The sequence below is a fragment of the Ranitomeya imitator genome, chromosome 2 (assembly GCF_032444005.1).
Source record: "Ranitomeya imitator isolate aRanImi1 chromosome 2, aRanImi1.pri, whole genome shotgun sequence".
Classification (NCBI taxonomy): domain Eukaryota; kingdom Metazoa; phylum Chordata; class Amphibia; order Anura; family Dendrobatidae; genus Ranitomeya; species Ranitomeya imitator.
Genome location: NC_091283.1, coordinates 74,952,521 through 74,977,833, shown reverse-complemented (window position 1 = coordinate 74,977,833; position 25,313 = coordinate 74,952,521). Strand labels below are relative to the sequence as shown.

At 43.9% G+C, this 25,313-nt stretch overlaps 1 protein-coding gene across 2 annotated transcripts in view; it reads left to right on the top strand.

Annotated features, from left to right (window-relative positions):
* The first annotated feature begins 21,399 nt into the window (after nucleotides 1–21,399).
* GPC3 (glypican 3) overlaps nucleotides 21,400–25,313 on the top strand; it is an 813,378-nt gene continuing 809,464 nt past the window's right edge. The window contains exon 1 of one of the 2 annotated variants that reach the window (XM_069746955.1): nucleotides 21,400–21,785. In XM_069746955.1, the coding sequence (XP_069603056.1) occupies nucleotides 21,638–21,785 (148 nt within the window). In that variant the 5' untranslated portion in view covers nucleotides 21,400–21,637. The remainder of the gene's footprint in view (nucleotides 21,786–25,313) is intronic. The other variant, XM_069746956.1, reaches the window with a different exon arrangement.

The window sequence follows — 25,313 nt, the reverse complement described above, 5'->3', positions numbered from 1 at the left end:
GTGGAAGGAGTGACCGCAGACAGGCTTCGAAGGCCTAACATAACAAACTTGGGCTGGCTGTAGGCACTTTTAAATTGGTTCCAGGGGTACACGGGCAGCAGTGGTCTGGTCAGTGGAAGTCTAGTGGAAGGAGTGACCGCAGACAGGCTTCCAAGGCCTAACATAACAAACTTGGGCTGGCTGTAGGCACTTTTAAATTGGTTCCAGGGGTACACGGGCAGCAGTGGTCTGGTCAGTGGAAGTCTAGTGGAAGGAGTGACCGCAGACAGGCTTCGAAGGCCTAACATAACAAAATTGGGCTGGCTGTAGGCACTTTAAATTGGTTCCAGGGGTACATGGGCAGCAGTGTATGGTCAGTGGAAGTCTAGTGGAAGGAGTGACCGCAGACAGGCTTCCAAGGCCTAACATAACAAAATTGGGCTGACTGTAGGCACTTTTAAATTGGTTCCAGGGTAACACGGCCAGCAGTGGCCTGGTCAGTGTAGTAGTTGTAGAAAGAAGGGACCGCAGACAGGCTTCGAAGGCCTAACATAACAAAAATGTCAAAACAATGGTATTGTCAGTGCCAGGCATTGAAGGATGTCAGCGCCTAGACTACACATTGGTGAAGCTGTGAGAGATAATTTTGCTAGTGGTAGAGCACTGTTTGAGCTGGGGGGGGGAACTGTCTTGTGGCCGGCGGTACAGGCACAGGGCCCCTCATATTACAACGGTGTGTCTGACGTTGGGTGCGCACCACCACCGCCAGAGACACTTTATTGTACTATGAGGGACCCAGTGGCAGTGCCGTCGACCAAAAGCGGCCACACCCACCTCTTCAGACAAACAGCACTCTCAAGGGTCCAAGCGCAAAGTGGCGATAGCACGGCCCCGTGTGGGGAGTTTGGCCATTTCGTGAGGTGGAAACATGTCGTATGCTGGACAATCAGGTGAAGAAAATTACGAGATTGGAAAAGTCATTCAGAATAGTCCACAGGCAAGACCTTTTCATAGGAAAGCTAGGTGTCAGCCGGGCAGGGTGGGGCAAAAGATTTTGAAATCCAGTTGTGGTTCATTTTAATGAAGGTTAGATCATCTACATTTTGGGTAGCCAGACGAGTCCTTTTTTCTGTTAGTATTGAACCTGCAGCACTGAATACTCTTTCTGATAGGACACTAGCTGCCGGGCAAGCAAGCTCCTGCAATGCATATTCTGCCAATTCTGGCCAGGTGTCTAATTTGGATGCCCAGTAATCAAATGGGAATGACGGTTGAGGGAGAACGTCGATAAGGGATGAAAAATAGTTTGTAACCATACTGGACAAATGTTGTCTCCTGTCACTTTGAATTGATGCTGCAGTACCTGTCCTGTCTGCGGTCATAGAAAAATCACTCCACAACCTGGTCAGAAAACCCCTCTGGCCAACGCCACTTCTGATTTCTGCCCCTCTAACACCTCTGGTCTGCTGGCCCCTGGAGCTCGTGTGAGAACGATCACGGGCGCTGTGTGCAGGGAATGCCAGAAGCAAACGGTCAACAAGAGTTGATTGTTTTGTTGCTAATATTAGTTCCAAGTTCTCATGTGGCATAATATTTTGCAATTTGCCTTTATAGCGAGGATCAAGGAGGCAGGCCAACCAGTAATCGTCATCGTTCATCATTTTTGTAATGCGTGTGTCCCTTTTGAGGATACGCAAGGCATAATCCGCCATGTGGGCCAAAGTTCCCGTTGTCAAATCTGCGGTTGTGCTTGGTTGAGGGGCAGTTGCAGGCAAATCTACGTCACTTGTGTCCCTCAAAAAACCAGAACCCGGCCTTGCCACGCCACCAATTTCCCGTGCCCCCGGGAAAGCTTCCTCATTAAAAATATACTCATCCCCATCATCCTCCTCATCCTCCACCTCCTCTTCGCCCGGTACCTCGTCATGTACACTGCCCTGACCAGACAATCGCTGACTGTCATCAAGGCTTTCCTCTTCCTCTGGTGCAGACGCCTGATCCTTTATGTGCGTCAAACTTTGCATCAGCAGACGCATTAGGGGGATGCTCATGCTTATTATGGCGTTGTCTGCACTAACCAGCCGTGTGCATTCCTCAAAACACTGAAGGACTTGACACATGTCTTGAATCTTCGACCACTGCACACCTGACAACTCCATGTCTGCCATCCTACTGCCTGCCCGTGTATGTGTATCCTCCCACAAAAACATAACAGCCCGCCTCTGTTCGCACAGTCTCTGAAGCATGTGCAGTGTTGAGTTCCACCTTGTTGCAACGTCTATGATTAGGCGATGCTGGGGAAGGTTCAAAGAACGCTGATAGGTCTGCATACGGCTGGAGTGTACAGGCGAACGGCTGATATGTGCGCAAAGTCCACGCACTTTGAGGAGCAGGTCGGATAACCCCGGATAACTTTTCAGGAAGCACTGCACCACCAGGTTTAAGGTGTGAGCCAGGCAAGGAATGTGTTTCAGTTGGGAAAGGGAGATGGCAGCCATGAAATTCCTTCCGTTATCACTCACTACCTTGCCTGCCTCAAGATCTACAGTGCCCAGCCACGACTGCGTTTCTTGCTGCAAGAACTCGGACAGAACTTCCGCGGTGTGTCTATTGTCGCCCAAACACTTCATAGTCAATACAGCCTGCTGACGTTTGCCAGTAGCTGCCCCATAATGGGAGACCTGGTGTGCAACAGTGGCAGGTGCGGATGGAGTGTTTGTGCGACTGCGGTCTGTGGACGAGCTCTTGCTTCTGCAGGAGGACGAGGAGGAGGAGGAGGAGGAGGGGGTGCGAACGGCTACAGACAACTGTTTACTAGACCGTGGGCTAGGCAGAACTGTCCCAAACTTGCTGTCCCCTGTGGACCCTGAATCCACCACATTTACCCAGTGTGCCGTGATGGACACGTAACGTCCCTGGCCATGCCTACTGGTCCATGCATCTGTTGTCAGGTGCACCTTTGTGCTCACAGATTGCCTGAGTGCATGGACGATGCGCTCTTTAACATGCTGGTGGAGGGCTGGGATGGCTTTTCTGGAAAAAAAGTGTCGACTGGGTAGCTCGTAGCGTGGTACAGCGTAGTCCATCAGGTCTTTGAAAGCTTCGCTTTCAACTAACCGGTAGGGCATCATCTCTAACGAGATTAGTCTAGCTATGTGGGCGTTCAAACCCTGTGTACGCGGATGCGAGGCTAAGTATTTCCTTTTTCTAACCATAGTCTCATGTAGGGTGAGCTGGACTGGAGAGCTGGAGATCGTGGAACTAGCGGGGGTGCCGGTGGACATGGCAGACTGAGAGACGGTGGGAGATGGTATTGTTGCCGCCGGTGCCCTAGATGCAGTGTTTCCTACTACGAAACTGGTGATTCCCTGACCCTGACTGCTTTGGCCTGGCAAAGATACCTGCACAGATACAGCAGGTGGTGCGCTAAATGGTGGTCCTACACTGCCGGAAGGGATGTTGCGTTGATGACTAGCTTCATTGGCCGAGGGTGCAACAACCTTAAGGGACGTTTGGTAGTTAGTCCAAGCTTTCAAATGCATGGTGGTTAAATGTCTATGCATGCAACTAGTATTGAGACTTTTCAGATTCTGACCTCTGCTTAAGGAAGTAGAACATTTTTGACAGATGACTTTGCGCTGATCAATTGGATGTTGTTTAAAAAAATGCCAGACTGCACTCTTTCTAGCATCGGATACCTTTTCAGGCATTGCAGACTGAGCTTTAACCGGATGGCCACGCTGTCCTCCACCAGGTTTTGGCTTTGCCACGCGTTTTGGGCAAGATACGGGCCCGGCAGATGGAACCTGTGGCGATGTTGATGCCTGCTGCGGCCCCTCCTCCTCCTCTGCTTCAGAACTGCTGCCGCCTGCACCCTGTTCCCCCAATGGCTGCCAATCGGGGTCAAGAACTGGGTCATCTAATAACTCTTCTTGTACCTCCTGCGCAACTTCGTCTGTGTCACCGTGTCGTTTGGTGGTATAGCGTTCGTGATGGGGCAACATAGTCTCATCAGGGTCTGATTCTTGATCAGCACCCTGCGAGGGCAATGTTGTGGTCTGAGTCAAAGGACCAGCATAGTAGTCTGGCTGTGGCTGTGCGTCAGTGCACTCCATGTCAGATTCAACTTGTAATGGGCATGGACTGTTAACTGCTTCACTTTCTAAGCCAGGGACGGTATGTGTAAAGAGCTCCATGGAGTAACCCGTTGTGTCGCCTGCTGCATTCTTCTCTGTTGTTGTTTTTGCTGAAGAGGACAAGGAAGTGACTTGTCCCTGACCGTGAACATCCACTAACGACGCGCTGCTTTTACTTTTACCAGTTTCACGAGAGGAGGCAAAAGAGCTAGAGGCTGAGTCAGCAAGATAAGCCAAAACTTGCTCTTGCTGCTCCGGCTTTAAAAGCGGTTTTCCTAATCCCAGAAAAGGGAGCGTTCGAGGCCTTGTGTAGCCGGACGACGAACCTGGCTCCACAGCTCCAGACTTAGGTGCAATATTTTTTTCCCCACGACCACCTGATGCTCCACCACTACCACTACCCTCATTACCAGCTGACAATGAACGCCCCCGGCCACGACCTCTTCCACTAGACTTCCTCATTGTTTTAAAAACGTAACCAAACTAACGTTATTTGTTGCAGTCACACAACTTACACGGTGAGCTATAACTTCAGTATGATTTAGCTACCCCTTTACAGGTTGGTGAGACCACAGCGAAAATCAGGCCCAATGTTACACACTCTGTTTTTGGTGGCTGCAAATTAGAGAGATGCCCCACACGCAGGACTGTCACTGAAGCACAAATGTTAATATTAATGTCACACTATTATTTTTTTTTTATTTTTATTTTTTTCAGGAACACTTTAGAAACACCAAAAAAAAAAAAAAAATAGATTTTTGCAGGGAGAATTTAGAAAACAAATGTAACAAACTATATGCTTTCTATGGGCCACTGAGTGAGAGATGACGCACACAGGAATCAGGAGTGGCACACAAGCCCAGAGGCCAATATTTTTCTACCAATGATTGATGGAGTTATTTTCTCTGGTAGATTTTGGAACCCAAATCAAGGAAAAAAAATATAGGCTTTCTATGGACCACAATTGGAGAGAGAGAGAGAGAGAGAGAGAGAGAGAGAGAGAGATGGCACACCCAGGAGTCAAGACTGGCACACAAGCAGAAAGGCCAATATTAATCTCCCATTTTTTGGGGGGGTTTGTTTTTTTTTTTTTTTTTTTTTTCAGGGAGACTTTAGAAAAAAAAATAATAAAAAAAATATGATTTTATCAGGAAGAATTTAGAAACCAAATAAAATAAAATGATTTTTTCAGGGAGAATTTATAAAACAAATAAAAACAAAAATAGGCGTTCTATGGCCCACTGACTGAGAGATGACGCACACAGGAGTCAGGAGTGGCACACAAGCCCAGAGGCCAATATTTTTCTACCAATGATTGATGTAGTTATTTTCTCTGGTAGATTTTGGAACCCAAATCAAGGAAAAAAAATATAGGCTTTCTATGGACCACAATTGGAGAGAGAGAGAGAGAGAGAGAGAGAGAGAGATGGCACACCCAGGAGTCAAGACTGGCACACAAGCAGAAAGGCCAATATTAATCTCCCACTGTTTTTTTTGGTTGTTTTTTTTTTTTTTTTCAGGGAGACTTTAGAAAAAAAAATAATAAAAAAAATATGATTTTATCAGGAAGAATTTAGAAACCAAATAAAATAAAATGATTTTTTCAGGAAGAATTTATAAAACAAATAAAACCAAAAATAGGCGTTCTATGGCCCACTGACTGAGAGATGACGCACACAGGAGTCAAGACTGGCACACAAGCAGAAAGGCCAATATTAATCTCCCACTGTTTTTTTTTTTTTTTTTTCAGGGAGACTTTAGAAAAAAAAATAATAAAAAAAATATGATTTTATCAGGAAGAATTTAGAAACCAAATAAAATAAAATGATTTTTTCAGGGAGAATTTATAAAACTAATAAAACAAAAAATAGGCGTTCTATGGCCCACTGAGTGAGAGATGACGCACACAGGAGTCAAGACTGGCACACAAGCAGAAAGGCCAATATTAATCCCCCACTGTTTTTTTTGTTTGTTTTGTTTTTTTCAGGGAGACTTTAGAAAAAAAAAATAATAAAAAAAATATGATTTTATCAGGAAGAATTTAGAAACCAAATAAAATATAATGATTTTTTCAGGGAGAATTTAGAAAACAAATAAAACCAAAAATAGGCGTTCTATGGCCCACTGACTGAGAGAGAGAGAGAGAGAGATGGCACGCTTAGTACTGGCACACAAGCCCAAAGGGCAATATTAATCTCCCTTTTTTTTTCAGGGAGAATTTCTAAAACCCCAAAAAAAAAAAAAATAGGCTTTCTATGGCCCACTATTTGTGAGAGAGATGGGACGCTCAGGACTGGCACAGATGGCACGCTCAGGACTGGCACAGAAGCCCAGAGGCCAATATTAATCTCCCTTTTTTTCTGGGAGAATTTATAAAACCAAAAAAATATTTAAATAGGCTTTCTATGGCCCACTATTTGTGAGAGAGATGGCACGCTCAGGACTGGCACAGATGGCACGCTCACAACTGGCACACAAGCCCAGAGGCCAATATTAATCTCCCTTTTTTTCAGGGAGAATTTATAAAACCAAAAAAAAAATTAAATAGGCTTTCTATGGCCCACTATTTGTGAGAGAGATGGCACGCTCAGGACTGGCACAGATGGCACGCTCACAACTGGCACACAAGCCCAGAGGCCAATATTAATCTCCCTTTTTTTCTGGGAGAATTTATAAAACCAAAAAAATATTTAAATAGGCTTTCTATGGCCCACTATTTGTGAGAGAGATGGCACGCTCAGGACTGGCACAGATGGCACGCTCAGGACTGGCACAGAAGCCCAGAGGCCAATATTAATCTCCCTTTTTTCTGGGAGAATTTATAAAACCAAAAAAATATTTAAATAGGCTTTCTATGGCCCACTATTTGTGAGAGAGATGGCACGCTCAGGACTGGCACAGATGGCACGCTCACAACTGGCACACAAGCCCAGAGGCCAATATTAATCTCCCTTTTTTTCAGGGAGAATTTATAAAACCAAAAAAAAAATTAAATAGGCTTTCTATGGCCCACTATTTGTGAGAGAGATGGCACGCTCAGGACTGGCACAGATGGCACGCTCACAACTGGCACACAAGCCCAGAGGCCAATATTAATCTCCCTTTTTTCAGGGAAAATTTATAAAACCAAAAAAAAAATTAAATAGGCTTTCTATGGCCCACTATTTGTGAGAGAGATGGCACGCTCACAACTGGCACAGATGGCACGCTCACAACTGGCACACAAGCCCAGAGGCCAATATTAATCTCCCTTTTTTCAGGGAAAATTTATAAAACCAAAAAAAAAATTAAATAGGCTTTCTATGGCCCACTATTTGTGAGAGAGATGGCACGCTCAGGACTGGCACAGATGGCACGCTCACAACTGGCACACAACCCCAGAGGCCAATATTAATCTCCCTTTTTTCAGGGAAAATTTATAAAACCAAAAAAAAAATTAAATAGGCTTTCTATGGCCCACTATTTGTGAGAGAGATGGCACGCTCACAACTGGCACAGATGGCACGCTCACAACTGGCACACAAGCCCAGAGGCCAATATTAATCTCCCTTTTTTCAGGGAAAATTTATAAAACCAAAAAAAAAATTAAATAGGCTTTCTATGGCCCACTATTTGTGAGAGAGATGGCACGCTCAGGACTGGCACAGATGGCACGCTCACAACTGGCACACAAGCCCAGAGGCCAATATTAATCTCCCTTTTTTCAGGGAAAATTTATAAAACCAAAAAAAAAATTAAATAGGCTTTCTATGGCCCACTATTTGTGAGAGAGATGGCACGCTCACAACTGGCACAGATGGCACGCTCACAACTGGCACACAAGCCCAGAGGCCAATATTAATCTCCCTTTTTTCAGGGAAAATTTATAAAACCAAAAAAAAAATTAAATAGGCTTTCTATGGCCCACTATTTGTGAGAGAGATGGCACGCTCAGGACTGGCACAGATGGCACGCTCACAACTGGCACACAACCCCAGAGGCCAATATTAATCTCCCTTTTTTTCAGGGAGAATTTATATAACCAAAAAAAAAAAATTAAATAGGCTTTCTATGGCCCACTATTTGTGAGAGAGATGGCACGCTCAGGGCTGGCACAGATGGCACGCTCACAACTGGCACACAAGCCCAGAGGCCAATATTAATCTCCCTTTTTTCAGGGAAAATTTATAAAACCCAAAAAAAAATTAAATAGGCTTTCTATGGCCCACTATTTGTGAGAGAGATGGCACACTCAGGACTGGCACACAAGCCCAAAGGCTAATATTAATCTCCCACTGTATTTTTATCAGGGAGAATTTATACACCCCACAAAAAAAAATACAGAAAAATGAAAAGGCTTTCTATGGCCCACTATGTGAGAGAGATGGCACACACAGGGATGGCACTCTAGCAGAAATGCCAAATTGCCAATCTTAATCTCCCACCAAAAAAAAAAAAAAACAGGGAATGTCCTACAATTACTATCTCCCTGCCTGCAGTAATCTCAGCCAGGTATGGCAGGCAGCAATAAGGAGTGGACTGATGCACAAATCAAATAAAAAGTGTGGACAAACAAAAAAGATAGCTGTGCAGAAAGGAAGGAACAAGAGGATTTGTGCTTTGAAAAAAGCAGTTGGTTTGCACAGCAGCGTACACACAGCAATGCAGCTATCAGGGAGCCTTCTAGGGCAGCCCAATGAGCTACAGCGCTGAGGGGGAAAAAAAAACAAAAAACTTCCACTGTCCCTGCACACCGAGGGTGGTGTTGGACAGTGCAAATCGCTGCAGCACAAGCGGTTTTGTGGTTAATGGACCCTGCCTAACGCTATCCCTGCTTCTGACAAAGCGGCAGCAACCTCTCCCTAAGCTCAGATCAGCAGCAGTAAGATGGCGGTCGGCGGGAACGCCTCTTTATAGCCCCTGTGACGTCGCAGACAGCAAGCCAATCACTGCAATGCCCTTCTCAAAGATGGTGGGGACCAGGACCTATGTCATCACGCTGCCCACACTCTGCGTTTACCTTCATTGGCTGAGAAATGGCGCTTTTCGCGTCATTGAAACGCGACTTTGGCGCGAAAGTCGCGTACCGCATGGCCGACCCCGCACAGGGGTCGGATCGGGTTTCATGAAACCCCGACTTAGCCAAAAGTCGGCGACTTTTGAAAATGTTCGACCCGTTTCGCTCAACCCTATTCAAAAGGTCAAATGGTGCTCCTTCCTTTCCAAGCCCTACCATGTTCCCAAACAGTAGTTTCCCCCCACATATGGGGTATCGACGTACTCAGGAGAAATTGCACAAAAAAATTAGGTCCATTTTCTGTTAACCTTGTGAAAATAAAAATGTTGGGGCTAAATGAACATTTTGGAGGGAAACGTTATTTTTTATTTTCACGGCTATACGTTATAAACTTCTGTGAATCACCTGTGGGTCAAGATGCTCACCACAAATTTATATGCATTCTTTGAGGGGTCTAGTTTCTAAAATGGGGTTATTTGTATGGGGTTTCCACTGTTTAGGCACATCAGGGGCTCTCCAGACAAGATATGGTGTCAGCTCTCGATTCCAGCCATTTTTGAGTTCAAAGAGTCAAATTATGCTCCTTCCCTATCAATCCTTGCCATGTGCCCAAACAGTAGTATTCCCCCACGTATGCAGTATCAGCATAATCATGAGAAATTGCACAATAAATTTTGTAGTCCATTTTCTTTTGTTACCATTCTAAAAATAAAGAATTTGGGGCTAAAGTAAAATTTTTGTAAAAAAAAAAAAAAGTAAAATGTTCATTTTTTCCTTCCAAATTGTATTAACTCACGTGAAGCACCTGAAGTGTAGGGTTAATAAACTTCTTGGATGTGGTTTTGAGGACTTCGGTGGGTGCAGTTTTTAGAATGGTGTCACTGTTGGGTACTTTCTGTCATATAGTCACTTCAAATGTGATGTATCCCTAAAAAATGGTTTTGTAAATTTTGTTAGAAAAATTTGAAATGGCTGACCAACCTTTAACCCTTCTAACTTAATAATAAAAAAAGTTTTAAAATGATGCAGATATAAAATTAGACATGTGGTAAATGTTATTTATTAACTTGTATTGTGTGATATAACTCTCTGGTTTAAGGGCATAAGAATTAACCCCTTCATGACCCAGCCTATTTTGACCTTAATGACCTGGCCGTTTTTTGCAATTCTGACCAGTGTCCCTTTATGAGGTAATAACTCAGGAACGCTTCAACGGATCCTAGCGGTTCTGAGATTGTTTTTTCGTGACATATTGGGCTTCATGTTAGTGGTAAATTTAGGTCAATAAATTCTGCGTTTATTTGTGATAAAAACGGAAATTTGGCGAAAATTTTGAAAATTTCGCAATTTTCACATTTTGAATTTTTATTCTGTTAAACCAGAGAGTTATGTGACACAAAATAGTTAATAAATAACATTTCCCACATGTCTACTTTACACCAGCACAATTTTGGAAACAACATTTTTTTTTGCTAGGAAGTTATAAGAGTTAAAATTTGACCAGCGATTTCTCATTTTTACAACGAAATTTACAAAACCATTTTTTTTAGGGACCACCTCACATTTGAAGTCAGTTTGAGGGGTCTATATGGATGAAAATACCCAAAAGTGACACCATTCTAAAAAATGCACCCCTCAAGGTGCTCAAAACCACATTCAAGAAGTTTTTTAACCCTTCAGGTGCTTCACAGCAGCAGAAGCAACATGGAAGGAAAAAATGAACATTTAACTTTTTAGTCACAAAAATTATCTTTTAGCAACATTTTTTTTATTTTCCCAATGGTACAAGGAGAAACTGAACCACGAAAGTTGTTGTCCAATTTGTCCTGAGTACGCTGATACCTCATATGTGGGGGTAAACCACTGTTTGGGCGCACGGCAGGGCTTGGAAGGGAAGGAGCGCCATTTGACTTTTTGAATGAAAAATTGGCTCCACTCTTTAGCGGACACCATGTCGTGTTTGGAGAGCCCCCGTGTGCCTAAACATTGGAGCTCCCCCACAAATGACCCCATTTTGGAAACTAGACCCCCCAAGGAACTTATCTAGATGCATATTGAGCACTTTAAACCCTCAGGTGCTTCACAAATTGATCTGTAAAAATGAAAAAGTACTTTTTTTTTTCACAAAAAAATTCTTTTCGCCTCAGTTTTTCATTTTCACATGGGCAATAGGATAAAATGAATCCTAAAATTTGTTGGGCAATTTCTCCCGAGTACGCCGATACCTCATATGTGGGGGTAAACCACTGTTTGGGCACACGGCAGGGCTCGGAAGGGAAGGCGCGCCATTTGACTTTTTGAATGGAAAATTAGCTCCAATTGTTAGCGGACACCATGTCGCATTTAGAGAGCCCCTGTGTGCCTATGCATTGGAGCTCCCCCACAAGTGACCCCATTTTGGAAACTAGACCCCCCAAGGAACTTATCTAGATGCATATTGAGCACTTTAAACCCCCAGGTGCTTCACAGAAGTTTATAATGCAGAGCCATGAAAATAAAAAATAATTTTTCTTTCCTCAAAAATGATTTTTAGCCTGGAATTTCCTATTTTGCCAAGGGTAATAGGAGAAATTGGACCGCAAATGTTGTTGTCCAGTTTGTCCTGAGTACGCTGATACCCCATATGTGGGGGTAAACCACTGTTTGGGCGCACGGCAGGGCTCGGAAGGGAAGGCACGCCAATTGGCTTTTTAAATGGAAAATTAGCTCCAATCATTAGCGGACACCATGTCACGTTTGGAGAGCCCCTGTGTGCCTAAACATTGGAGATCCCCCACATATGACCCCATTTTGGAAACTAGACCCCCAAAGGAACTAATCTAGATGTGTGGTGAGGACTTTGAACTTCCAAGTGCTTCACAGAAGTTTATAACGCAGAGCCATGAAAATAAAATAAAAATTTTATTTTCTCTAAAATGATCTTTTAGCCTGCAATTTATTATTTTCCCAAGGGTAACAGGAGAAATTTGACCCCAAAAGTTGTTGTACAGTTTCTCCTGAGTACGCTGATACCCCATATGTGGGGGTAAACCACAGTTTGGGCACATGTCGGGGCTCGGAAGTCAAGTAGTGACATTTTGAAATGCAGACTTTGATGGAATGCTCTGTGGGCGTCACGTTGCGTTTGCAGAGCCCCTGATGTGGCTAAACAGTAGAAACCCCCCACAAGTGACCCCATTTTAGAAACTAGACCCCGAAAGGAACTTATCTAGATGTGAGGTGAGCACTTTGAACCCCCAAGTGCTTCACAGAAGTTTATAACACAGAGCAGTGAAAATAATAAATACGTTTTCTTTCCTCAAAAATAATTTTTTAGCCCAGAATTTTTTATTTTCCCAAGGGTTACAGGAGAAATTGGACCCCAAAAGTTGTTGTCCAGTTTCTCCTGAGTACGCTGATACCCCATATGTGGGGGTAAACCACTGTTTGGGCACACGTCGGGGCTCAGAAGGGAAGTAGTGACTTTTGAAATGCAGACTTTGATGGAATGGTCTGCGGGCGTCACGTTGCGTTTGCAGAGCCCCTGGTGTGCCTAAACAGTAGAAACCCCCCACAAGTGACCCCATTTTGGAAACTAGACCCCCCAAGGAACTTATCTAGATATGTGGTGAGCACTTTGAACCCCCAAGTGCTTCACAGACGTTTACAACGCAGAGCCGTGAAAATAAAAAATCATTTTTCTTTCCTCAAAAATGATGTTTTAGCAAGCAATTTTTTATTTTCTCAAGGGTAACAGGAGAAATTGGACCCCAGTAATTGTTGCCCAGTTTGTCCTGAGTACGCTGATACCCCATATGTGGGGGTAAACCACTGTTTGGGCACATGTCGGGGCTCGGAAGTCAAGTAGTGACGTTTTGAAATGCAGACTTTGATGGAATGGTCTGCGGGCGTCACGTTGCGTTTGCAGAGCCCCTGGTGTGCCTAAACAGTAGAAACCCCCCACAAGTGACCCCATTTTGGAAACTAGACCCCCCAAGGAACTTATCTAGATATGTGGTGAGCACTTTGAACCCCCAAGTGCTTCACAGACGTTTACAACGCAGAGCCGTGAAAATAAAAAATCATTTTACTTTCCTCAAAAATGATGTTTTAGCAAGCAATTTTTTATTTTCTCAAGGGTAACAGGAGAAATTGGACCCCAGTAATTGTTGCCCAGTTTGTCCTGAGTACACTGATACCCCATATGTGGGGGTAAACCACTGTTTGGGCACACGTCGGGGCTCGGAAGGGAAGGAGCACCATTTGACTTTTTGAATAAAAGATTGGCTGGAATCCATGGTGGCGCCATGTTGCGTTTGGAGACCCCCTGATGTGCCTAAACAGTGGAAACCCCTCAATTCTTACGCCAACACACCCCTAACCCTTATCCCAACTGTAGCCGTAACCCTAACCACAACCCTAACCGCAACACACCCCTAACCACAACCCTAACCCCAACACACCCCTAACCCTAACCACAACCCTAATTCCAACCCAACCCTAACCCTAAGGCTATGTACCCACGTTGCGGATTCGTGTGAGATTTTTCCGCACCATTTTTGAAAAATCCGCGGGTAAAAGGCACTGCGTTTTACCTGCGGATTTACTGCGGATTTCACCTGCGGATTCCTATTGAGGAATAGGTGTAAAACGCTGCGGAATCCGCACAAAGAATTGACATGCTGCGGAAAATACAACGCAGCGTTTCCGTGCGGTATTTTCCGCACCATGGGCACAGCGGATTTGGTTTTCCATAGGTTTACATGGTACTGTAAACCTGATGGAACACTGCTGCGGATCCGCAGCGGCCAATCCGCTGCGGATCCGCAGCCAAATCCGCACCGTGTGCACATAGCCTAATTCTAAAGGTATGTGCACACGCTTTGGAAAACGCTGCGGATCCGCAGCAGTTTCCCATGAGTTTACATTTCAATGTAAACCTATGGGAAACAAAAATCGCTGTACACATGCTGCGGAAAAACTGCACGGAAACGCAGCGGTTTACATTCCGCAGCATGTCACTTCTTTCTGCGGATTCCACAGCGGTTTTACAACTGCTCCAATAGAAAATCGCAGTTGTAAAACCGCAGTGAAATGCGCAGAAAAACCGCGGTAAATCTGCCATAAATCCGCAGCGGTTTAGCACTGCGGATTTATCAAATCCACAGCGGAAAAATCCGCAGAGGACCAGAATACGTGTGCACATACCGAAACCCTAACCCTAACCCTACCCCTACCCCTACCCCTACCCCTACCCCTAACCCTACCCCTAACCCTAACCCTACCCCTAACCCTAACCCTACCCCTACCCCTACCCCTAACCCTACCCCTAACCCTAACCCTAACCCTAGTTCTAACTCCAACCTTAGTGAAAAAAAAAAAAAATTCTTTATTTTATTATTGTCCCTATCTATGGGGGACAAATGGGGGGGGTCATTTACTGTTTTTTTATTTTGACCACTGTGATAGATTATATCACAGTGATCAAAATTCACATTGGAACGAATCTGCCGGCCGGCAGATTCGGCGGGCGCACTGCGCATGCGCCCGCCATTTTGGAACATGGCGGCGCTCGGGGAAGAAGACTGACGGACCCCGCCAGGATCGGTAAGTATAAGGGGGGGAGATCAGGGCACAGGGGGGGGAGATCAGGGCACGGGGGGGCGTCGGAGCACGGGGGGGGAGGGATCGGAGCATGGGGGAGAGTGATCGGTGTGCGGGCGGGTGGATCGGTGTGCAGGGGGGGGGGATCGGTGTGCAGGGGGGGTGGTTCGGAGCACGGGGGGGGGATCGGAGTGCGGGGGGGTTTGATTGGAGCACGGGGGGGTGTGATTGGAGCACGGGGGAGCGGACAGGAGGACGGGGAAGCAGAGCACAGGACGGAGGGGAGCGGGCCACAGATCGGGGGGCTGGGGGGGCGATCGGAGGGGTGGGGTGGGGGCACATTAGTATTTCCAGCCATGGCCGATGATATTGCAGCATCGGCCATGGCTGGATTGTAATATTTCACCATTTTTTTAGGTGAAATATTACAAATCGCTCTGATTGGCAGTTTCACTTTCAACAGCCAATCAGAGCGATCGTAGCCACGAGGGGGTGAAGCCACCCCCCCTGGGCTAAACTACCACTCCCCCTGTCCCTGCAGATCGGGTGAAATGGGAGTTAACCCTTTCACCCGATCTGCAGGGACGCGATCTTTCTGTGACACAGCATATGCGTCACAGGTCGGATTGGCACCGACTTTCATGACGCATACGCTGTGTCACAGGTCGGGAAGGGGTTAAAATTTAGAAAATTGCTAAATTTTCAAAATTTTCTCAAAATTTCTGATATTTTCACAAATAAACACAAGTCATAATGAACAAAATTGACCACTATCATGAAGTACAATATGTAACAAAAAACAGTTTTAGAATCAGTTGGATCCGTTGAAGCGTTGCACTGTTATTACCACATAAAGTGACAATGGTCAGAATTGTAAAATTTGGTCTGGTCATTAAGATGAAAACAGGCTCGGGGGGTGAAGGTGTTAATGTGAATTTGTACGTAGTGATGCTCTAGATACACCAGGGAAACATTTGCTTGCTGCTAATCATCAGTAGCGTGCACTACTTTTTCTTTGCTGCTCCATATTTATGACATAATGAACTTCAGTTTCATCTTATTTACTCTTCTGTAACCCAGACCCTTCATTACAATATTTCTATTTTTTATATGAGTGTTTTACTTGCTTGGGGCATTTTTATTTCAGTGTACAGCATGTTCCAACAGATGTGTAGTGATACTCAGCCCTCATATAAAGCAGGTATATCTACATGATTTCAGAGCATCATTTATACACTTCCATTCAGAGCTACAGTTTTCTCTTTGTAAAGAGACTATGATTAGATATGATAGAAAGATAAAACGATAGATAAATAGAAGTAAAAATGGGAAGCAGCACCCCAATAGTTACTAAAAGTTAAAGTGGACTTTATTTGGCCCACATGGTGTGGCGACGTTTCGGCTCACATGAACCTTTCTCAAGCCTTGAGAAGCTGAAATTGTACCCAAGGATGAGCCAGACTTGTGCAAGTCCACAATTCTCTTCCTGATATATTGGCTGATTTCTTTCACATGATGCTACACAAAGAAGCAGTGTGTTTCAGGTGTGCATTACAATACAACCACAAATCTATTTCTAATTAACTAAGATATTCCCTATCAGAAGCTTCCACACATGACATCATCATATGGGCAGTCCAGAATTTTGTAAAGACAGAGTAATCTTAGTGTATGTAAACTTTTGACTTTGTAGTAAGTAATAAAAATGCCTTAAAACATTCTCTCTCTCATTATTCTGGCATTTGGCAAATATTAATAATTATGATAACCCTAAATGACTTAAAATGGGAAAGGTTAATTCTGATTTAATTTCAGATATTGAGAAAAAAACATCCATATGTGTCTTTTTATATAGTATACGTAAACTTCTGGTTTCAACTGTAGATAGATAATCATAAAAATGTTTGTCCATCATTGTAGGCTGTAGCGAACGGAAACGGAGGCACAGATGTAGAAGTTCACATTCGTAGTTATTGAGGTTAAATGTGGAACCACTAGACCACGGTCCGGGGGCTCCAAAGGGGGCGTTACTGCGTGAGCCCCAGACACCTGTAGTAAGTCCCCTTGAACAGGAACAGAATGGAATGCCTGGAGGACACAAGTGCTACCTTCAGTTAGACCCCGTACTCGTGGCGGCTGTCCCAGCGGAACAGATGGGCCAGCAGGGTTAACGGATGCTGCAGAGCTGACTGGAGGATACCGGGTGTTCGAGTAGAAGCTGGTACCGGGAGTACTGGCATAGTCTGGAAAAGTGGCAGGCAGACTGGCGGGACTAGATGGGTCCAGCGTAGATAGTGCGGATGCAGTCCAGAATAACCGGGTAACCGGTAGCAGAGGATCTGTGGAGACAGACAGTGTAAGCGGAGTACTTGGCAGATACTTCAGAAACAGAAGCGCATGTAAACAGGAACCGGAAGTTAGCAACAGTGGATACTTGTTGCTCTGGCGCCCTCCCTATGGTGGAGTGGCTAGAAATAGTAGCCAACCACATGCTATTGGAACTACACGCTATTCCACAACTTTTGGAAAATGCACACTGTCTCTTTAAGAGACCGGGAGTGAGCTCGCGTGCGACCTAAGAACCCTGCCTGGGAACCTGCTGGCCGCACGCCAGGAAGCAGGAGAGGAAGGAGGGGCAGAGGCTGCATCCAGACAGCGTGGAGCCGGCACAGAGCAGGAGTCCCGACGGAGACCCCTTGGAGGTACAGGAAACGGACCGGGTGTAACATAGGCATTTTAGCCTGAAAGTGGGAAGTACAGTAGGATAGGGAAGAGTTATGATATGACCCATCAGAGAAGTGTCACCTTGCCATGGTTGATGGGCACACATGAAATGGCCAATTTATGCGCTAAGAACCTTCACTTTTTTTGTAAGTAAATCTTGCTGAGGGACAATGTGGTTGGAAGTTATTTCCATCGACACTATGTGAATTGGCATTCACATAGGGTTGCTGTGTTTTCTATACATATTTTAGTCACTACAGCTTGTACCTATTCACACTTGGGAGTTGCTGGTGAGGTTTTTTGTATAGATAGATACAAAATATAAAAAGAGACACAGCACAGGTGGAGCAGGTGGGAACGTTTCAGTTCGCAGAACCTTTTTCTGTTATGTGGTTTATGCTTGTACTATGTATTCACTTGCTTAATGTCTATACATTTATAAATATACATTCTGCGAGCAACAAAAGTAAATAAATATATCAAATATGTTGATTGGAATAAATATTTCTACTGGCAAGGACAATTAAAAAAGTCAACAGCGAAGTTACTGGTGTAAATAGCAATAGATCAAAAAATATGTATATACCGGGTACAGGCAACGAGGACTATTATATACCAAGGTAACATCAGATGCAAATTCAAATAATATTACTTATATGTAAGGGACCAAAGCAGTAAGTGATGACTATAGTGTCCGTTGTTCCACTAATATCAAGTGGCTAGTGCAATATCCATGATCCCTATCGTCAAAAAAGATATCTATAAGCCGCAGTGTCTGTAAGGCATTGAAATATAAAAGTTTGATCAAAGGGCCAAGTAGAAGGAAAACGTGTCCAAAAAGCCATCTTACTATTGTAATACGTATGGATCAGAGCTATACGCAGCCACAGTGATGCACAATTTTAGATTATAGATTTAGGATGTACATACAGCTCTGGCAAAAATTAAGAGACCACTGCAAAATGTTCAGTTTGTCTGATTTTTCTCTTTATAGGTATATTTTTGAGTAAAATGTAAATTGTTCTTTTATTCTATAAACTACTGACAACATGTCTTCGAATTTCCAAGCAATACATTTTGTATTTATTTTCAGAAAATGAGAAATGGTCAAAATAACAAAAAATGCACTGCTTGCAGACCTCAAATAATGCAAAGAAAACAAGTTCATAATCATTTAGTCACAATACTAATGTTTTAACTCAGGAAGAATTCAGAAATGAATATTTTGTGGAATAACCATGATTATTAATCACAGCTTTCATGCGTCTTGGCATGCTTTCCACCAGTCTTTCACACTGCTTTTGGGTGACCTTATGCCACTCCTGGTACAAAAATGTAAGCAGTTCTTCTTATTTGATGGCTTGTGAATATCCATCTTCCTCTTGATTACATTCCAGAGGTTTTCAATGGGGTTCAGGTCTGGAAATTGGGCTGCCCATGACAGGGATTTGACGTGGCGGCCTTTCATCCACACCTTGTTTGACCTAGCTGTGTGGCATGGCACATTGTCCTGCTGGAAAAAACAGTCCTCAGAGTTGGGGAACATTGCCTGAGCAGAAGGAATCAGCTGTTTTTCCAGGATAACCTTGTATTCGGCTTTATTCATATGTCCTTCGCAAAGAACAACTTGCCCAATTCCAGCCTTGCTGAAACATCCCCAGATCATCACCGATCCTCCACCAAATTTCACAGTGGGTGCAAGACACTGTGGCTTGTACGCCTCTCCAGGTCTCCGTCTAACCATTAGATGACCAGGTGTTGGGCAAAGCTGAAAATTAGACTCATCAGAGAAGATATCCTTACTCCAGTCCTCTATGGTCCAATCCTCATGTGGTCTTTGGCAAACCTCAGCCTGGCTCTCCTTTGCTTCTCATTGATGAAAGGCTTCTTTCTAGCTTTACATGACTTGAGCCCTGCCTCTAGGAGCCTGTTGCGAACGTTTCTATCCATGCAGTTCAGCACAGCTGCCATTTGCCATTCCTTTTGTAGATTACTTGATGTCATTCTGGGGTTGCTGATTAACATTTGAATAAGATGACGGTCATCCCGGTCAGTAGGGAGTCGTTTTCACTCTCTGGCAGTCTGTAGCTTTATTGTCCCCAATGTCTGCTGCTTGACCTTGTTGTAATGGACTGCCATCTTTGAAATTTTAAAATTGGAAGCAACATGACGCTCCCTGTATCCCTTTTCAACTCCTTTGGCATGGTTAAAAGTTATTTTCTCATTCCTATGACTTTTGGGATACTACTAACACTTGTTTTCGCTATCCAGCTTGTCCTATTGCAGGAGGATTGTGAACACCACAGCGGCGTTTTTTATACTTTCCTTCGTTGAATAAGATTTGGTTCAGGTGATCACTAGTGTTGAGCATTCCGATACCGCAAGTATCGGGTATCAGCCGATACTTGCGGTATCGGAATTCCGATACCGAGATCCGATACTTTTGTGATATCGGGTATCGGTATCGGATCAATAGGGATGTGTAAAATAAAGAATTAAAATAAAAAATATTGATATGCTCACCTCTCCGGCGGCCCCTGGACATCACGCTGCTAACCGGGAGGCTTCTTTGTTTAAAATGCGCGCCTTTAGGACCTGCGAATGACGTCCCGGCTTCTGATTGGTCACGTGCCGCCCATGTGACCGGCACGCGACCAATCAGAAGCCGTGACGTCATTCTCATTCACAAAAACTCCTAATTCTAGGAATTGAGGACCTGCGAATGACGTCACGGCTTCTGATTGGTCGCGTCCCGGTCACATGGGCGGCACGCGACCAATCAGAAGCCGGGACGTCATTCGCAGGTCCTAAAGGCGCGCATTTTAAACAAAGAAGCCTCCCGGTTAGCAGCGTGATGTCCAGGGGCCGCCGGAGAGGTGAGCATATCAATATTTTTTATTTTAATTCTTTATTTTACACATCTCTATGGATCCCAGGGCCTGAAGGAGAGTTTCCTCTCCTTCAGACCCTGGGAACCATGAGAATACCTTCTAATACTTGATGTCCCATTGACTTGTATTGGTATCGGATATCGGTATCGGCGATATCCGATATTTTTCGGGTATCGGCCGATACTATCCGATACCGATACTTTCAAGTATCGGACGGTATCGCTCAACACTAGTGATCACCTAATCAGAAGCACCTTAAGTAGAATGAGGTGTACTGTGGATGGAATTCAACTGACACTGGAATGGAATGGCTGTCAGACATGTAGAGAAGCTGATTCTTATAAGGCTGCCGTCACACTAGCGGTATTTGGTCAGTATTTTACATCAGTATTTGTAAGCCAAAACCAGGAGTGGAACAAATAGAGGAAAAGAATAATAGAAACATATGCACCACTTCTGTATATATCACCCACTCCTGGTTTTGGCTTACAAATACTGATGTAAAATACTGACCAAATACTGATAGTGTGACGGCAGCCTAAAACTGTGCAGTGGTCTCTTAATTTTAACCAGAGCTGTATATGGGAGTGTCCAGAAAAACTTTTTTCAGGCTTTGTCTATTTGCCATGATATACTAATATATTTTTTATAAAATGTTTTATGTTCGGTTGATATTGTTCTGATATTTATAAACATGTTTACGAGAATTCAATTCTATGATCACTTTTTATGTCTATATAGACCTTCCTGTCACACCTATGTTTGCTTGAAAAGTGTTCTGTGAACCGAAATATAACATGAGCTGAATAAAGAACACTCTTTTTTTTGCATCCTCATTGGAGTTGTGCCTCTCTTTTTATATTCTGTACACTATAACTGTACAATGGGCATTCGTTTAGAAGTTTGGCACCCACTGTGTGCAATTATGGTGCTGATGCATTATTTTTTTTGCATAGATACTAGATAGATGACAGAGAGAGATTTTATGTAGAGCTACTTAATTTTGAGTTGATAGGTCCTGCTGTACCCCACAATTACCAGCAGGTGGCGCTTGTACAGTACACAAGCTGCGCCGAAACCCAAAAGAGGAGCCTCAGACAGCCAGAGCTCATTTCACCTAGGGCAGGAGCTGAAGTGCTGCCCTCCTCTCCTCCTCCTCTTCACTGTATAGGACCTGATACAGTCTAGTCCCAAATTCTTGCAAATAAGCATCTCCTGCCTCCTGGAGACTGGGCTAGCCCTCGCCCCCGTGATACCTGCTAGGTGCCCTGGCATGCACTGACCTGTAAGCAGGGTCCTAGTGGGAGCTGAGGAAACTGAGAGAACACATGGCAGCCCGGGGGATGTGCATGGCTCTGCCCATGGTGCTGGCGGCTGTGGTAGCTGCTAGGGGGCATCTCAACTGCAAGGAAGTCCGTGCCAGCTTCCTCACTCTGCAGCCGGGGGTGAGATGGGTGCCAGAGTCCCCTGTGTCAGGTAAGCTGCACCTGTGCCCTCATCAGTGCCCTCTAGGCACATCAAATCTGTGTCTAACAGTGATGACACCACCTGAAGTTGGTAGGGCATGCTGACACTTGTGGTACCACCACTGAAAAAGTTATGTTTCTATATTCAGAAAATGTTTGCACAACTTTACATAGAGAATAAACTACAGGCGATGACATGGAAATAGTGCTAATTTATATCTGCATATTTTTTAAATCTATTTTTTAATGTTTTATTTTTTCGGTTTCAAAATCTTTTATTTGCTTCCTCTTTAAAGGAAAAAAAAAGCAAAATCTGTGATCTAAGCAACAAATGCTGCAAACCTTATTGATCATATTTAGTTTAATTGCCTATATTTGTCGATTTGTTTTACAACAGTATAGGGGTAAAGAAGCCATACAGAGCAAACAAAACTTTATGTACCGATGTAAAAAAAATCTATTTGGTAGTAATATGGGATCTGATGTGATGTGTAGGCTTGTATACAGTGTATAGGAAACAGGTTATGGATTTTTGGCTTCTTTGATTGTGAAGATACTTACACAGAACATTGGAACACAGCTTACTTTTTGCAGGTTGCAATGTTTATTTTCAAGCGCAGTTTCTGGTGCTTATGTTTGTCGTCATCATGTGATCTGCCATATTCTTTGAATTATGATGCTAATATAATAAAATAATAATAAATTTTTATTGTTATTATTTTTACAAGCAAGAAATACATAGTATTAAACCAGACTTTGTGCTGCAGTTTTGAATTGGACAACTAATGTTGTACATATTTGTTTTTTTGATGGTGTTTTTGGACCGGGTGCATTCTATGAAAGGAACCAATCATATTAAGTGTGGTGTTTCATCTGCAGGAAATATGGTACAGAGGAGGAAAATCTGAGCAGATTAATGTATAAGTTTTGTGGGAAATGTTTGAGTATAACTTGTTATTTATGTGTGTCTCTGCTTTTTTAAGAGTCCACCTGCCTGTTAGTCACTAAATAAAATCGCCCACTGGACTGGACTCCTAAAGATTTATTTATTATGTTTTGCTTATATAGCGCTATCTTATACCACATCGCTTTACAGACATTATCATCGCTGTCCCCATTGGCGCTCACAATCTACATTCCCTACAAGTATGTTTTTGGAGTGTGGGAGGGCACTCCATGCTGCCCTAAAGATAGAAATTAGAGGGTGAGAAATGAATAACTTACAAGTGCTAGTCAATCGTTTCCCACAAACCTCTATATTGATCTGTTCCTCTCTGCTCTATACCGTGCCGCCTGCAGACCTCATGTTCAACATGACCCTTAAACAAGCTTTTTCTCTCCAGTAATTAAGAAAAAAATCAGGATCCATGTTTATTATGATTTTATGTAAAAAACTCAAAGAAAATAAAGCCCATATGAAAACGTGTCAAATATGATCACAAGGAAAAAGAACCACTGGGAATATTGGTCTCTCGGAGAAATGCCCTCATGTAACATTACCTCGTACCCACGTACAGACCTGGAGCAAGAGATTTGTACATGGAGCACAGAAATGTGGGCAGGTAGGGAGCAGCAAGGACCGTCTAGTCCAGGGGTCCCCAACTCCAGGCCTCGAGGGCCGCCAACAGTGCAGGTTTTCAGGATTTCTTTAGTATTGCATCGGTGGTAATGTGATCATCTGCACAGGTGATGATTCCAACCCCTGTGCAATACTAAGGAAATCCTGAAAACCTGCACTGCTGGCGGCCCTCGAGGCCTGGAGTTGGGGACCACTGGTCTAGTCTCACCCCTCACTTCCGCACTGAAGAGAAACAATTCTATAAAATCCTGCCTGCTTTCCCGCACTTCTGCTATCTGGAGCGCACACGGGAGGTGGCAGCCTGTTAGGGCATCGGTATTGTGGTTGGGCACTATCCGACATTGTACTAGGGCACTATAGGGTATTGTAGAGAGGAAGGAGAGCACTTCCTGGCGTTGTCGTGAGGTAGTTGAACACTCCCTGGTATTGCAGTTGGGTACTATGTGGCACTATCTGACATTATTGTGGGGTAGTGGAGCACTATCTGGCATTCACTAGTAGTGTATTGGCATTCCATCTGGCATTGTGGTGGAGCACAGAGGTTCTCTGTACCATGTTGTCCTGAATATTTTCCATTGCAAATGTATAAGATATATAAATGAGATGAGATTTTCTGTTTTTATTTTTTGCTTTTTTTTATGAAGTGAGCTGGTCAACATATTTATGATTTACTTGGCATAAATTGCCCTATTAGATTGCTAAATAAAGTGCCCTCACAGGTAGAGATATAGTATCGCAGCAATCCACTGAGTTCTGGATAACACCTCACTTCAATGCCAGGTAGCAACCCAAAAACACTGTGCCTAATTATATTCCCTAATAAAGAGCCCTCACATGACGCTAATACATTACCTCGGTTCCTCCACTGCAATGCCACAGTGCCCCCAACGATGCCAGTCTCTTAGGACCTCACACTGCCACATACAGGACCCTATTCCTCCCATGTGATCCAGAAAAGTAGCACTAGTGTAATGCGAGTACAATGCACTTTTTCTCACCTAACATCTATGTCATGTGTATGCAATCTGCATGCAATGTGTTTTATAACAGCATCTTTTTCATACTATTATTCTCTATGTAACTTAAAGCTAGTTTACACACTAATAATACAATCTTATATACAGATATAGATAGATACTGTAGATAGATAAAATAGCTTGATGTCCTATAGATATATAATGTCACAAGCTCCCCACATTATTATTATTATTATTATTATAGCGCCATTTATTCCATGGCGCTTTACACGTGAGGAGGGGTATACATAATAAAAAACAAGTACAATAATGTTAATCAATACAAGTCACGACTGGTACTGGAGGAGATAGGAGCCTGCCCGCGAGGGCTCACAGTCTACAAGGGATGGGTGGGGATGCAGTAGGTGAGGTCAGAGCTGGTCGTGCAGCGGTTTACATATACTACATATAATAAACTTTCACCATTTAGTGCCTTTCATGTGGCACTAAAGGATTTTTCACTTTATTTAACCTATTAAATAATAAATAAATAAACAAAATGATGTGGGGTCTCCCTATTTGTGATATCCAGTAAAGGTAAAGCAGACAGCTGTGGGCTAATATTATAAGGCTGGGATGGTCCCTAGTTATTGGGCCCTTCCCAGCTTAACCCTGCTGTTCTGTTGGTCAAATATGACCGACTTTGAACTTCAATATTCTTTAAAATATTCAAGATGCGGCTCTGAAACCCGTGGCCGACCGACCCATCCTCATTTAAGTCAATCAACCACAAGTTTCAGAACCGCATCTTGAACACCCCAAAAAATACCAAAGTTCAAAATAGGTCTCCCCAGACCGAACAGAACAGCAGGGTTAAAAATACCAGCCCGCAGCTGCCCCAGAAGTGGTACAAATTAGATGCATCATAGAATCATAGAATGGTAGAGTTGGAAGGGACCTCCTGGGTCATCTGGTCCAACCCCCTGCTCAAAGCAGGATTCAC